Below are 15,163 nucleotides of genomic sequence, written 5' to 3' on the forward strand. Positions count from 1 at the left end.
AAGTAAAAACCAGAGGATGAGCTCACACTTAATGGGTTGAAGAAAATCTTAGCTATTAAGCTGACAGGTAGTATATCTTTATAAATTTTAGTGAAAAATAAATTCCTGCTTGATTTCAAAGTCTATTTACACTTTCATGTAGCAACAAGGCTAAGCATAAATTAGGTTTATAATTATTACATTCCACCAGTAACAGTAACAAGGAAAATATACCTCCTTGGAGGCCTTCCACATAATGACTCTGGCTATGCCTGCCATTCAGAGTGTCTGCTTCTTTGTCATCATGTGGTAAAAAGGTCAAAGGTATGTGGCCATGTACCAGGAGGCCCAAGAAGCCACACTTTAAATACGAGGCAAACCCCTGGAATAACCCTTCAATTTAAGAAGATTAAAAATGTCATTGTAGTGAACTGCAATACAAAAAGTACATGAGGCTTAAGACAAAACTGAGACTTAACATGTCAATGTGAAATTTCCAACTGTGCATCTAGTATCCCCGGTGATTTTGGATACTCTGGTGGAAAGCACAGAGATTCAGTGTCTAAGTCACTCAAGGAGAACCAGATTTAGAAAACCTAGGTTCTAATCTAGACTCATTATTTACCAGCTGTGTGACCTTGGATGAGCCACTTGCCTTCTGTATAAGCCTCAGTGTCTTTTTCTGGTTAAGAGGAAGTTACATTGAACCATCTCCAGGGTCCCTTTCGCTCTAAAAGCCTTATAGTTCTTGTTTATGGTTTAGAGCTCTAATTTGCCTAATTTTGCCAGATCTATTATTTCTAATGGATCCTATCTGTTTACACAGTGTGGAGATTTCATATCACTGTGAAATATCCCTTGGAGATCCCAAAGATCTGACCAAATATAAACTGCTAATATTCCACTAATTAGGCTATTACTGCTCAGCCAATGAAGGCTAACCAATACTTCCAAATGCAAGATACACCATAAGAAGGTTTAACCAATAACCAGACTCTTATCAAAACTCCTGTATCTTTTCTTTATAATCTCTGTCTCATCAAATATCCAGGAGATAATTTCAGGGTTCACTAGACATTAACTGAGTATACCCCTTATTGTAAATGTTCATAATTTTGTTGTTTTTAGTTGAAATACCCTGATTTTCCTTTTTAAAGTATTTACATAAGTGAGAGAAGTAAATACAACTGAAGGAGTCAAGATTAAAAATTCTCTTAAGCACATACATAAATTTCAAAATACATATCACCTGAATATTTACAAAAAATTTTTAAATTTAATAATCATTGCCATATTTTCTCATGATTTATACAAGTTAAAAGTAAGCCTGTGCATTCACATAGACTTTTAAAAATACAGCATCTGTTTGAATCACAAATGATTAGCAAAATCCATTACTTCATAGTTCACCATCATCCATAAAAACCTCATTTCACTGAATACTTAGGGAAAAGCAGGCTGGTGTTCAATGGGAAAGTATATTACCATCAAGGGCAGTTTTAATTTTAAAGGCACAAATCTTCATAGGAATCTATTTGTAAGCTTTTGACATTGCAGTAGCAATATGGTAAAAGTCTCTAGTCTGTGAATAAGTCAGTTTCCTTTCATGACTGATGGTGGTCAGTATGAAACGCTGGGAGGTACACCCTACAATTTAGGAATTGGTGTGGCCGCCAGTGCTATGCTTTCAATTGAACACTCATCGGTTCCTCTGCGGATCCGGAAGTAACCATCCTCACCCCAGCCAGGGCCCCAGCTGTTTTTAACAATCCAGTAATCCAGTCCAGAGGCCAAGTCAGTGCCATAGCCCACCAGCAGGATAGCATGATTGGTCAGCTCAAAGGGGTTGAAAGGGTCTCTCAGACCAGTGTGGTGGTAGATCCCCTTGTGGTAGTGGAAGAAGTCATCATAGACTTCAAAGGCAGCTGCCACGGGCCCATGATGGACCAGCTCAAGCCTCATCAGGGCTTCATTGCAGCCCCCGTAGAAACCTCCCACATAGTGGTAGTCGGAGGAGTAGTAATGGAAACAGTCCTCTTTGAGTTTGCATGGAGAATCTGTGCCTGTGTAGGGGAAGCAGGCCTCTTCCACCAGCCCAAAATCTTGGGCATACTTTCCCGCGATGAGATATGGGAAGCCACCTTCACAGCCTGAGGATGAAGAACACACAGAGTTATTATTACCCTCTATTAGAAAGGGGTACAAAAGAAACTGTCCCATTTCATATTTTTTTCTTTTCTATGCCATTAATTATTCTTTATGTCACCCCTAGAAGTTGTTTCTTAGCTTAAATACCACTTCATTCATCCATCCATCAGCCATCTATTTGACAGACATTTATTCGGCACCTGATATGGAAGGTAGCTTCGTGGTTAAGTGGGAGGCTCCAAAGCCTGACTATATAGGCTCAATCCAAAACTGGGTTAAGAATTGATAATTTCTCTGCACCTCTGTTTACTTATCTGTAAAATATAGATAGCAATAGCACCTTCCTTGTAGGATTAAATAAATTACTTCATGTAAAAGCAATAGAAGTTCGCTATTATTGTCATTATTAAATAGCCAGACACTTCCTCAATGAAGTCTTCTCTGACCACCTCTTGCAGAAAAGTCTAAATTAGGTCCCCATATCCTTCCTCCAGTCCTGGCCCTATTACAAGCATATCTCAGAGACTCTGCAGGTTCAGTTCCAGACTACCAAAATAAAGCAAATATCACAATAAAGTCACACAAATGTTTTGGTTTCCTAGTGCATATAAAAGTTATGTTTACAGTCTACTGTAGTCTATTAAGTGTGCATTTTGTCTAAAAAACAGTACACACACCTTAATTTTAAAATGCTTTATTGCTAAAAAAAACCCTGCTAACCATCACCAGAGCATTCAATGAGTTATAATCTTTTTGCTGGCAGAGGGTTGGAAATATTTCAAGAATTACCAAAATGTGATAAAGAGACATGAAGTGAGCAAATCCTGTTGCAAAAATGGCACTGACAGACTTGCTCGATGCAGGGTTGCCACGAACCTTCAATTTGTAAAACAAACAAACAAACAAACAAAAAAAAACCCATGCTGTATCTGAGAAGCACAATAAAATGAGGTATGCCTGTATACACATCCAGAACCCTTTTTCTTCATTGTTCTTATAATTATTTAATTTCTATTTTCCTCACTTAACTGTAAGCTTCATGAGGGTAAGGACTCTCTTTTATTTATTTATTTATTTATTTTTTGCGGTACGTGGGCCTTTCACTGTTGTGGCCCCTCCCGTTGTGGAGCACAGGCTCTGGACGCGCAGGCTCAGCAGCCATGGCTCACAGGCCCAGCCGCTCCATGGCATGTGGGATCTTCCCGGACTGGGGCACGAACCCGTGTCCCCTGCATCGGCAGGCAGACTCCCAACCACTGCGTCACCAGGGAAACCTGTAAGGACTCTCTTGATACTTCAGAGTCCCCAGGGCCCAAAAGTCACAATGTCAGAGTTTAATAAGTATTTCAGAAAGAAGGAAAGGCTCACTGACAATCATTCACCAGCAGTTTCACTGGTGAACTGAGAAAGTCTCTAGTAGCCAAACCTGGGGTTGACAGCAGAAAACTTTAAAATGAGAATGTTTCTCCCTGAATCAATGGCAGCCGGGATTTCTACACACTTTACGTATAGCCTGTTCTAGAAGCCTACGTACACAATTTTTAAATCCTTCTGGAGAGAAACCAGTTTCGTATGATTTTAATAAGAATTAGGTTTCAGAATTAGACCTTATTTGGGACTGAAATTCATGCTTAGAAGCTGAGTGGCCTTCAAAATACTATAGAACAACTTCATGTCTGTTCCTTGTCTATAAATAGGATAACAGCTACTCTTTCAGGGTTTGAGCACTGTTGGATAATGCATGTAAGAGGCTCCTAAGAGCCAGTGCTTACTCAAAATATAGCAATTATTGACATCTTGCTGGATGGTGCAGTGAATTCCATGAGAAACCACTCGATAATAAGTGATAGGACCAGAACTTGCACCCAGGTTTGTTCTTTTTTTTCTGAATTTTTGAATTTTATTTATTTTTGTATACAGCAGGTTCTTATTAGTCATCAGTTTTATACACATCAGTGTATACATGCCAATCCCAATTGCCCAATTCATCACACCACCACCCCCACCTCCCCCACCACTTTCCCCCCTTGGTGTCCATATGTTTGTTCTCTACATCTGTGTCTCAATTTCTGCCCTGCAAACCAATTCATCTATACCACTTTTCTAGGTTCCAAATATATGCATTAATATACAATATTTGCTTTTCTCTTTCTGACTTACTTCACTCTGTATGATAGTCTCTAGATACACCCACGTCTCAACAAATGACCCAATTTTGTTCCTTTTTATGTCTGAGTAATATTCCATTGTATATATGTACCACATCTTCTTTATCCATTCATGTGTCAGTGGGCATTTTGGTTGCTTCCATGACCTGGCTATTGTAAATACTGCTGCAAAGAACATTGGGGTGCATGTATCTTTTTGAATTATGGTTTTCTCTGGGTATATGCCCAGTAGTGGGACTGCTGGATCATATGGTAGTTCTAATTTTACTTTTTTAAGGAACCTCCATACTGTTCTCCATAGTGGCTGTATCAATTTAAATTCCCACCAACAGTGCAAGAGGGTTCCCTTTTCTCCACACCCTCTCCAGCATTTGTTTGTAGATTTTCTGATAATGGCCATTCTAATGGGTGTGAGGTGATACCTCATTGTAGTTTTGATTTGCATTTCTCTGATAATTAGTGATGTTGAGCAGCTTTTCATGTGCCTCTTGGCCATCTGTATGCCTTCTTTGGAGAAATGTCTATTTAGGTCTTCTGCCCATTTTTTTGACTGGGTTATTTAGTTTTTTAATATTGAGCTGCATGAGCTGTTTATATATATTGGAGATTAATCCTTTGTCTGTTGATTCATTTGCAAATATCTTCTCCCACTCTGAGGATTATATTTTCGTCTTGTTTATGGTTTCCTTTGCTGTGCAAAAGCTTTTAAGTTTCATCAGGTCCCATTTGTTTATTTTTGTTTTTATTTGTATTACTCTAGGAGGTGGATCAAAACAGATCCTGCTGTGGTTTATGTAAGAGTGTTCTTCCTATGTTTTCCTCTAAGAGTTTTATAGTGTCCAGTCTTACATTTAGGTCTCTAATCCATTTTGAGTTTATTTTTGTGTATGGTGTTAGGGAGTGTTCTAATTTCATTCTTTTACATGTAGCTGTCCACTTTTCCCAGCACCACTTATTGAAGATACTGTATTTTCTCCATTGTATATCCTTGCCTCCTTTGTCATAGGTTAGTTGACCATAAGTGCGTGGGTTTATCTCTGGGCTTTCTATCTTGTTCCATTGATCTATATTTCTGTTTTTGTGGCAGTACCATATTGTCTTAATTACTGTAGCTTTGTAGTATAGTCTGAAGTCAGGGAGCCTGATTCCTCCAGCTCTGCTTTTTTCCCTCAAGACTACTTTGGGTATTCAGGGTCTTTTGTGTCTCCATACAAATTTTAAGGTTTTTTGTTATAGTTCTGTGAAAAATGCCATTGGGAATTTGATAGGGATTGCATTGAATCTGTAGATTGCTTTGGGTAGTATAGTCATTTTTACAATATTGATTCTTCCAATACAAGAACATGGTATCTCTCTCCATCTGTTGGTATCATCTTTAATTTCTTTCATCAGTGTCTTATAGTTTGCTGCTTACAGGTCTTTTCTCTCCCTAGGTAGGTTTATTCCTAGGTATTTTACTCTTTTTGTTGCAATGGTAAATGGGAGTGTTTCCTTAATTTCTCTTTCAGATTTTTCATCATTAGTATACAGGAATGCAAGAGATTTCTGTGCATTAGTTTTGTATCCTGCAACTTTACCAAATTCAGTGATTAGCTAGTAGTTTTCTGGTGGCATCTTTAGGATTCTGTATGTATAGTATCATGTCTTCTGCAAACACTAACAGTTTTACTTCTTCTTTCCCGATATGTATTCCTTTTATTTCTTTTCCTTCTCAGATTGCTGTGCTAGGACTTCCAAAACTATGTTGAATAATAGTGGTGAGAGTGCACATCCTTGTCTTCTTCCTGATCTTAGAGGAAATGCTTTCAGTTTTTCACCATTGAGAATGATGTTTGCTGTGGGTTTGTCATATATGGCCTTTATTATGTTGAGGTAGGTTCCCTCTATGCCCAATTTCTGGAGAGTTTTGATCATAAATGGGTATTGAATTTTTTCAAAAGCTTTTTCTGAATCTATTGAGATGATCATATGGTTTTTATTCTTCAGTTTTTTAATATAGTGTATCACATTGGTTGATTTGTGTATACTGAAGAATTCTTGCATCCCTGGGATAAATCCCAGTTGATCATAGTGTATGATCCTTTTAATGTTGTTGGATTCTGTTTGCTAGTATTTTGTTGAGGATTTTTGCATCTATATTCATCAGTGATATTGGTCTGTAATTTTCTTTCATTGTAGCATCTGTCTGGTTCTGGTGTCAGAGTGATGGTGGCCTCATAGAATAAGTTTGAGAGTGTTCCTTCCTCTGCAATATTTTGGAAGAGTTTGAGAAGGATAGGTGTTTGCTCTTCTCTAAATGTTTGATAGAATTCACCTGTGAAGCCATCTGGCCCTGGAGTTTGTTTGTTGGAAGATTTTTAATCACAGTTTCAATTTCATTACTTGTGATTGGTCTGTTCATATTTTCTATTTCTTCCTGGTTCAGTCTTGGAAGGTTATACCTTTCTAAGAATTTGTCCATTTCTTCCAGGTTGTCCATTTTATTGGCATAGAGTTGCTTGTAGTAGTCGCTTAGGATGCTTAGTATTTCTGCGGTGTCTGTTGCAACTTCCCCTTTTTCATTTCTAATTTTATTGATTTGAGTCCTCTCCCTCTTTTTCTTGACGAGCCTGGCTAATGGTTTATCAATATGGTTTATCTTCTCAAAGAACCAGCTTTTAGTTTTATTGAACTTTGCTATTGTTTTCTTTGTTTCTATTTCATTTATTTCTGCTCTGATCTCTATGATTTCTTTCCTTCTGCTAACTTTGGGTTTTGTTCATTCTTCTTTCTCTAGTTCTTTTAGGTGTAAGGTAAGATTGTTTATTTGAGATTTTTCTTGTTTCTTTTTTCTTTTCTTTTTTTTTTTTGCGGTATGTGGGCCTCTCACTGTTGTGGCCTCTCCCATGGCGGAGCACAGGCTCCGGACGCGCAGGCTCAACGGCCATGGCCCATGGGCCCAGCTGCTCCGTGGCATGTGGGATCTTCCCGGACTGGGGCACGAACCCGTGTCCCCTGCATCGGCAGGCAGACTCTCAACCACTGCGCCACCAGGGAAGCCCCTTTTCTTGTTTCTTGAGGTAGGCTTGTATAGCTATAAACTTCCCTCTTAGAACTGCTTTTGCTGCATCCCATAGGTTTTGGATAGTTGCTTCATTCTCATTTGTCTCTAGGTAGGTTTTGATTTCCTCTTTGACTTCTTCAGTGAACTCTTTGTTATTTAGTAGTGTATTGTTTAGCCTCCACGTGTTTGCTGTAATTCATTTCTAATCTCATAGCATTGTGATCAGAAAAGATGCATGATACGATTTCAATTTTCTTAAATTTACTGAGGCTTGATTTGTGACCCAAGATGTGATCTATCCTGGAGAATGTTCCATGCGCACTTGAGAAGAAAGTGTAATCTGCTGTTTTTGGATGGAATGTCCTATAAATATCAATTAAATCTATCTGGTCTATTGTGTCATTTAAAGCTTCTGTTTCCTTATTAATTTTCTGTTTGGATGATCTGTCCATTGGTGTAAGTGAGGTGTTAAAAGTCCCCCACTATTATTGTGTTACTGTCAATATCCTCTTTTATAGCTGTTAGCAGTTGCCTATGTATTGTGGTGCTCCTATCTTGGGTGCATATATATTTATAATTGTTATATCTTCTTCTTGGATTGCTCCCTTGATCATTATGTAGTGTCCTTCCTTGTCTCTTGTAACATTCTTTATTTTAAAGTCTATTTTATCTGATATGAGTGTTGCTACTCCAGCTTTCTTTTGATTTCCATTTGTATGGAATATCTTTTTCCATCCCCTCACTTTCAGTCTGTATGTGTCCCTAGGTCTGAAGTGGGTCACTTGTAGACAGAATACATATAGGTCTTATTTTTTTTTTTTTTTTTTTCTTTTTGCGGTATGCGGGCCTCTCACTGTCGTGGCCTCTCCCGTTGCGGAGCACAGGCTCCAGACGCGCAGGCCCAGCGGCCATGGCTCACGGGCCCAGCCGCTCCGCGGCATATGGGATCCTCCCAGACCGGGGCACGAACCCGTATCCCCTGCATCCGCAGGCGGACTCCCAACCACTGCGCCACCAGGGAGGCCCTAGGTCTTATTTTTGTATCCATTCAGCAAGCCTGTGTCTTTTGGTTGGAGCATTTAATCCATTCACGTTTAAGGTAATTATCAGTATGTATGTTCCTATGACCATTTTCTTAATTGTTTTGGGTTTGTTTTTGTAGGTCCTTATCTTTGCTTGTGTTTCCTACTTAGAGAAGTTCCTTTAGCGTTTGTTGTAGAGCTGGTTTGGTGGTGCTGAATTCTCTTAGCTTCTCTTGTCTGTAAAGCTTTTGATTTCTCCATCGAGTCTGAATGAGATCCTTGCCGGGTAGAGTAATCTTGGTTGTAGGTTCTTCCCTTTCATCACTTTAAGTATATCATGACACTCCCTTCTGGCTTGTAGAGTTTCTGCTGAGAAATCAGCTGTTAACCTTATGGGGGTTCCCTTGTATGTTATTTGTCATTTTTCCCTTGCTGCTTTCAATAATTTTTCTTTGTGTTTAGTTTTTGCCAGTTTGATTACTATGTGTCTCAGTGTGTTTCTCCTTGGGTTTCTCCTGTATGGGACTCTCTGTGCTTCCTGGACTTGGGTGGCTGTTTCCTTTCCCATGTTAGGGAAGTTTTCGACTATAATCTCTTCAAATATTTTCTCAGGTCCTTTCTCTCTCTCTTCTTCTTCTGGGACCCCTGTAATGCGAATGTTGTTGCATTTAATGTTGTCCCCACGGTCTCTTCGGCTGTCTTCATTTCTTTTCATTCTTTTTTCTTTGTTCTGTTCCACAGCAGTGAATTCCACCATTCTGTTTTCCAGGTCACTTATCAGCTCTTCTGCCTCAGTTATTCTGCTATTGATTCCTTCTAGTGTAGTTTTCATTTCAGTTATTGTATTGTTCATCTCTGTTTGTTTGTTCTTTAATTCTTCTACGTGTTTTTTAAACATTTCTTGTATCTTCTCGATCTTTGTCTCTATTCTTTTTCCGAGGTCCTGGATCATCTTCACCCTGATTATTCTGAATCCTTTTCTGGAAGGTTGCCTATCTCCACTTCATTTAGTTATTTTTCTGGGGTTTTATCTTGTTCCTTCATCTGGTACATAGCCTTCTGCCTTTTCATGTTGTCTATCTTTCTATGAATCGCACCCAGGTTTTCTGACAGAAGACATTATGATCTCTGTACTATCCCATCCTTACAGCTTTGCCAACAATGGCAAACTACACACAGGTAAACAGTGCCTGAAATACAACACATACCTTGAGCATACTGGCTGCAAGACACAACCTCCTGAGGACTCAAGATTGGGGTCTGGGTATTGTTGGTTAGTATACGGATTCTTGCTTCCATCATCCCTATAGAAGCAAACGAGTAGCAGCTTCCACAAGACCCTGGTGATAGAAAAGAAGGATATATAACCCAAGAGACCTTTGACGCACTCAAAAAGAATCATAGAAACCTTAAATGCATGACATACATTAATATATTTATATTGAGTGCTGCAGTTTTTGTTCATAAGGATCAGCACAATATAGAAGATTCAGTCAAAGAATGCTACTGAGGTTACATGCAAACATTAAGATTTTAGTTTTTTCACCAAAAGGCAAACATTACTATACGGGGCTTTTCTTGAAAATACTTTAGGAGAAAAAAACCTCCTAACTTCTGCAAAGCATGTGACAATATTCTTTTTTTTTTAACATCTTTATTGGCATATAATTGCTTTACAATGGTGTGTTAGTTTCTGCTCTATAACAAAGTGAATCAGCTATACATATACATATATCCCCGTATCTCCTTCCTCTTGCGTCTCCCTCCCACCCTCCCTATCCCACCCCTCTAGGTGGTCACAAAGCACCCAGCTGATCTCCCTGTGCTATGTGGCTGCTTCCCACTAGCTATCTATTTTACGTTTGGTAGTGTATATATGTCCATGCCACTCTCTCACTTCGTCCCAGCTTACCCTTCCCCCTCCCTGTGTCCTCAAGTCCATTCTCTACATCTGCATCTTTATTCCTGTCCTGCCCCTGGGTTCTTCAGAACCTATTTTTTTATATTCCATATATATGCGTTAGCATACAGTATTTATTTTTCTCTTTCTGACTTACTTCACTTTGTATGACAGTCTCTAGGTCCATCCACCTCACTACAAATAACTCAATTTCGTTTCTTTTTATGGCTGAGTAATATTCCACTGTATATATGTGCCACATCTTCTTTATCCATTAATCTGTTGATGGACACTTAGGTTGCTTCCATTTGGCAGTATTCTTAATAATGCAGAAATGATTTACATTTGCAACATTCTGAGCCATTAACTTGAGAGAAAATAATGGAGGGATACATATAAGCTAAGCTTTTAAATATCTCCAGAGAGGCATTTTCTAAAGCCCTTGTTGGGTGGAATTAACCCTAATAATGGCTCAGGTATGGGTGTATTATAGTAGAGAGTTGGATTCAACCAGGGTCAAGGAGGCAAAATACAACAAAGTCCAAGGAGGTAAGAGAGGAATTATAATGATGGATATGGTATTTAAAGTGGCCAATAAGGAAGTAAAGATATAAAGCAGTTGGAGGTAGTGAAATGGAAAATAAATTGAAAAGTAGCTGTATGGAGGTAGGGGAGAAGGGAAAAGAAAGCAGCTTTATTTAATATGTAAATGCTCTGGCAAGACAAAATAAATTTACTTAAGAAGCATATGCTAGGAATATAGTTGCTGCTTCAAGAGAAGAAAAAATATTGTATTATGAGGTAATTTATATAAAAATATTTTTATCTGTTTCTTCAATATGTGTGAGTAGAAGAAATAAATACACAGAATAAAATATGGAATGTATGTAACAAAACTGGGATTTCCACTTGTTGCAATTCTAGAAAGAAATGAGCATAGCTTAATATCCCCATTATGATACAGCCTCTTTCACCTCTGCCACTGATACAAATTCTACATGGAGATATGCTTGTACCAAACCTGAGACACTGGTATTAAATGAAGTTGACATGTTATTCAAGTTACTAATATTAATTAGTTACCAAATTACTTGAATGGTAAGCATTCCCTTGTGCACGTAAAGTAAGATGAACGAACAGACAATATTACAATTCAAAACATTCATTCTACATAAAGAGAATGCTGCCTTTGTTCTCTTTAATAAGTCTGAATTTAGTTAGTGAATGTCTTCCTCCGAAAAGTATTAAGAAGAACACTGTCCATTAAAAATATGAGGGGCACTGTTTTTCTCTTCTCCAGGTAACCATTCATTCATGTCCCTCCCTGAGTACAAAGGAAAGCCAGGATACTCTATGCTCAGCCTCCAACATTCTTAAGCCTACTTGAATTACTTAATACCATTTTCCTCAAACTAAATTGTGAATTTCTTTGAGTGTTTACAGGAAATCTGTTTTCTTCACCTTGATGCCTGATGCAATGAAGGAACTCAGTGCATCTTTGTAGAAAGAAAAGTCAAATTATGAATAAGTGGATACATATTTATATCCAGGAGAGAAGGTTATTTCAATGGAAACAGTTAATATTTACTTTTAGTCCATTACAGCCCTATCACCCTGTAACTGCTACCATTCTGATGGTCCCCCAAATTCTCCCCATAAACATCTCAGATTATCCATACTGCTTTTGCCACTGAGGGATCACCTAAATTATGAAGATTAGAAGAGAAACATTTGGAAAGGGGCCTTGGGATTCATCTAGTGTACAACCTACTCAATAATACATACACTGAGATTCAAAAAGAAGCACTGACCTGTCCAAAGTCACAAAACTAAAGGGTGGCAGGTGCTAGCATCTAAATGTCTCCTAATGCAGAGTACTGTCTTTTTCCATTTATAGATCAGTATCTACTTTAAAGAATTTTCAAATTTCCTTTCCCTGTCTTCTAGTTACTAGATAGAATGAAATTAACATGCATATTTTGTTTTCAAAACCATCCAAATAATACTATCCTTAGGACTCCTCTTTCAAATGACAGAATGTCAAAGAACTAGATGAGTGACAGTAAATGGCCAAGGCCAGTGTTCTTTTCTTGAGACATCAGGATCTTTTAATAAATAACATCACAAGAGTCTAGAAATGGCCCCAATTTGGCCATTTAGCATTCTTGGCCCAGGGCAGCCACAGAAATAATCTCTCTTGGTATTAACTATTAAACCCTCATCATCTGACCAGCCAGCATCGTGGGAGGGACAGGCCACATGTACATTCAAGGGCTCAGAATGTGTTCTGCTAACAGAGAAATCACAGGAATGAGGAAAGGAGATAACCTTCCTCAAGCCCTTGATGTTCCCAAAAGGTCAGCTGCCAAGGTAATTAATGCCTCTTCAGAAGTCAGGGCCAGAGTCTAGGTCCTGTAAATCAACTATACTTCAATAAACAAACAAGTAAATAAATAAACAATAAAAATAAATAAAAGGACCATTTTCTCTTAAGAAGACTACAGGGCAATAAAGAAGAAGAAGGGGAGATGATCCAGACAGAGCTCTACAGTAATCATATTTCCACAATCTCAAATAGATATGTGATTGTCAGATGGTTTAACTATATTCAGCTGTAACTTCTAACAGTGGAGAGAACACTGAAATGGGAGTAAAGAGCCAGGATTCTTTTTTTCCCTTCCCTCCCACCCTGTCACTCAGCTGTGTGACCCTGGGCAAGTCACTTGACCTTTCTGGCATTTCTTTTTATTTGTGTGTAAAAGGAATAGGGTGGAGCAGTTTAAGGCCCCTGCCTTCCAGCTTTAATATAAACAGTAGTTAGAACAAGACTTAAATGAACTAGATTTTAAAGTTAGGAAAACCCTCTGCATTTCCTAATTAATGTGACCTGAAAGACACTCCCCTTCTCTCTTGAAGATGCAATAATAAATAAAGACAGCACAGCTGGGAGAAGAACAAAGAAAGTCCATCTCTTGCAACTTCCTAGCTCTCTTCCCTCTCACACATCAAAGTAAATCCTGGCTACATGGCTAGTGCTTGGAGATGTTAACACGTGTAAAGGTAAGAATTTGCACCCCCCCCCGCCGCGCCATATTTTTTTTTCATTAATCTTGATTTGCTCTCCGAATAGAGAAAAGTTGTGAATTCCCTTAACTGTGGGTAATTTGAATTCTAGGTTATATAGAACACTGGTGTATTTAAGTTAGTGGAAATTTCCAAGTAGCCCAGTTAGTAGGAATAGAAAATAATTTTTTCCCAACCTAAAGTACAGAAAACCAAAAAGAAATCAAAAGAGGAACAACTAAGTACATTATTTTCTCAGACACCTAACAAGATACTACAGATGAGGGATCAATTTAAAAGCAATTAATCTGTCAAAGCCCTCTGTTTTTAAATTGCCCATGTCTGTACAAACCATATTTATAACACTCAAAGAATATGGAATATTAGAGATGACAATACCTTTTACCAAGCCACAGGAAAACCATTGTCAAAGGATCTAGCTTTAGAGAGTCTAATTTCCTTCCCCTGAATTATTATCTCATCAGTAGTCAATCATATATTTTGTGAAGTGAGTGGAACTAATTATTTCTTTCAACCTTTTCCTAAAGAATTTTTAAAATGCCCTGTTAAAGCAGTTATCATATTGTATTTTAATGTTTTGCTTGCAGGTCTTGCTAAACTGTAGTTTCTAGGATGAGGACCATGTCATATTGGTCTTTATATCCTCAGCCATTAAACAAAAATTCCTGGACTTCCCTGGTGGCACGGTGGTTAAGAAGGGGATACGGGTTCAATCCCTGGTCCGGGAAGATCCCACATGTGCAGAGCAACTAAGCCCGTGTACCACAACTACTGAGCCCGCATGCTCTAGGGCCTGCGTGCTGCAACTACTGAGCCTGTGTGCTGCAACTACTGAAGCCCACGTGCCTAGAGCCGGTGCTTCACAACAAGACAAGCCACCGCAATGAAAAGCCCGCACATTGCAACGAAGAGTAGCCCCCGCTCGTCACAACTAAAGAAAGTCCACGCACAGCAGCAAAGACCCAACACAGCCAAAAAAAATTCCTAACATATTACTCTATAAACACTGCAACACAGTGGAAACAACCATGTGCCAAGCCCTCAATAACCAACACTTGACATGCAGTATTTACTTCATCCTCTCCAATAAGGATAGGAAACCTGTTTGATTACAGAATAAATTTTAATCCTCTCTTAATATCAAACCTTTAATCAACTTTCCATTCATTTCTCAATTACCTTCAAATTTCTCTCATTTCCAATCCCTCCTTTCCAAGGAAGCTGTCTCCAGAAAAGGTAGGGATGGATTTCAGGACCCACACTTTCTCTAGAGCCAAAGAGTCCCAGAATAATTGGTACAAAGGAAAGACAAAGAGATGAGACCTCTGGTGTCAGATGAAGGACAGGAACACTGCTGCTGTAAGACCTGCTCAAAGCTCCGTATATTCAGAACACTTTGCAAAAATTCAGTGAGGATGAACTGAAGGGTTGGTGGTGAATGTTGAGAAGTAGGAGAGGCTGATTAGCATTGAATTTTAAGAAAGGGGAAGGACAATTTATCTTTGGGTGTTATAAATTTATAATCCTCTCTCAGGAGACACTAATCAGAATGTTTCCAGACAGTAAATACTACACCCATTTTATAGTAACAAAGCAGTCATGTGTACTGTAATTATCTTCAAAATGAGCTTAGAAGTAATAAACCTGAGTATTATATAAATGATTCTCCAATCATTGTTGGTTAAAATTTAGGATAAGATAATTTGCTCTCAAGTGCTATTAGAGGAAAAGTTATTAAACCTACTCATCCTGTATCCAATTTCCAAAAATAACTGATAAAATGCAATTACAGTGATAATTTTGGTAAACCTGGGCTCTG

The 15,163-nt window shown here is 38.5% G+C and overlaps 1 protein-coding gene across 1 annotated transcript in view; it reads right to left on the reverse strand.

Moving 5' to 3' along the window:
* Positions 1-1,175: 1,175 nt before the first annotated feature.
* The window catches only part of CTSC (cathepsin C), a 42,094-nt gene continuing 28,106 nt past the window's right edge, over positions 1,176-15,163 (reverse strand). The window contains exons 6-7 of the mRNA XM_081238530.1: positions 9,569-9,700; positions 1,176-2,129 (exon numbers count right to left, since the gene is read on the reverse strand). Coding sequence (XP_081094656.1) covers positions 1,627-2,129; positions 9,569-9,700 — 635 coding nt within the window. The 3' untranslated portion in view covers positions 1,176-1,626. The remainder of the gene's footprint in view (positions 2,130-9,568; positions 9,701-15,163) is intronic.

Source organism: Mesoplodon bidens (genome assembly GCF_964165515.1).
Source record: "Mesoplodon bidens genome assembly, chromosome: 7".
Lineage (NCBI taxonomy): Eukaryota > Metazoa > Chordata > Mammalia > Artiodactyla > Ziphiidae > Mesoplodon > Mesoplodon bidens.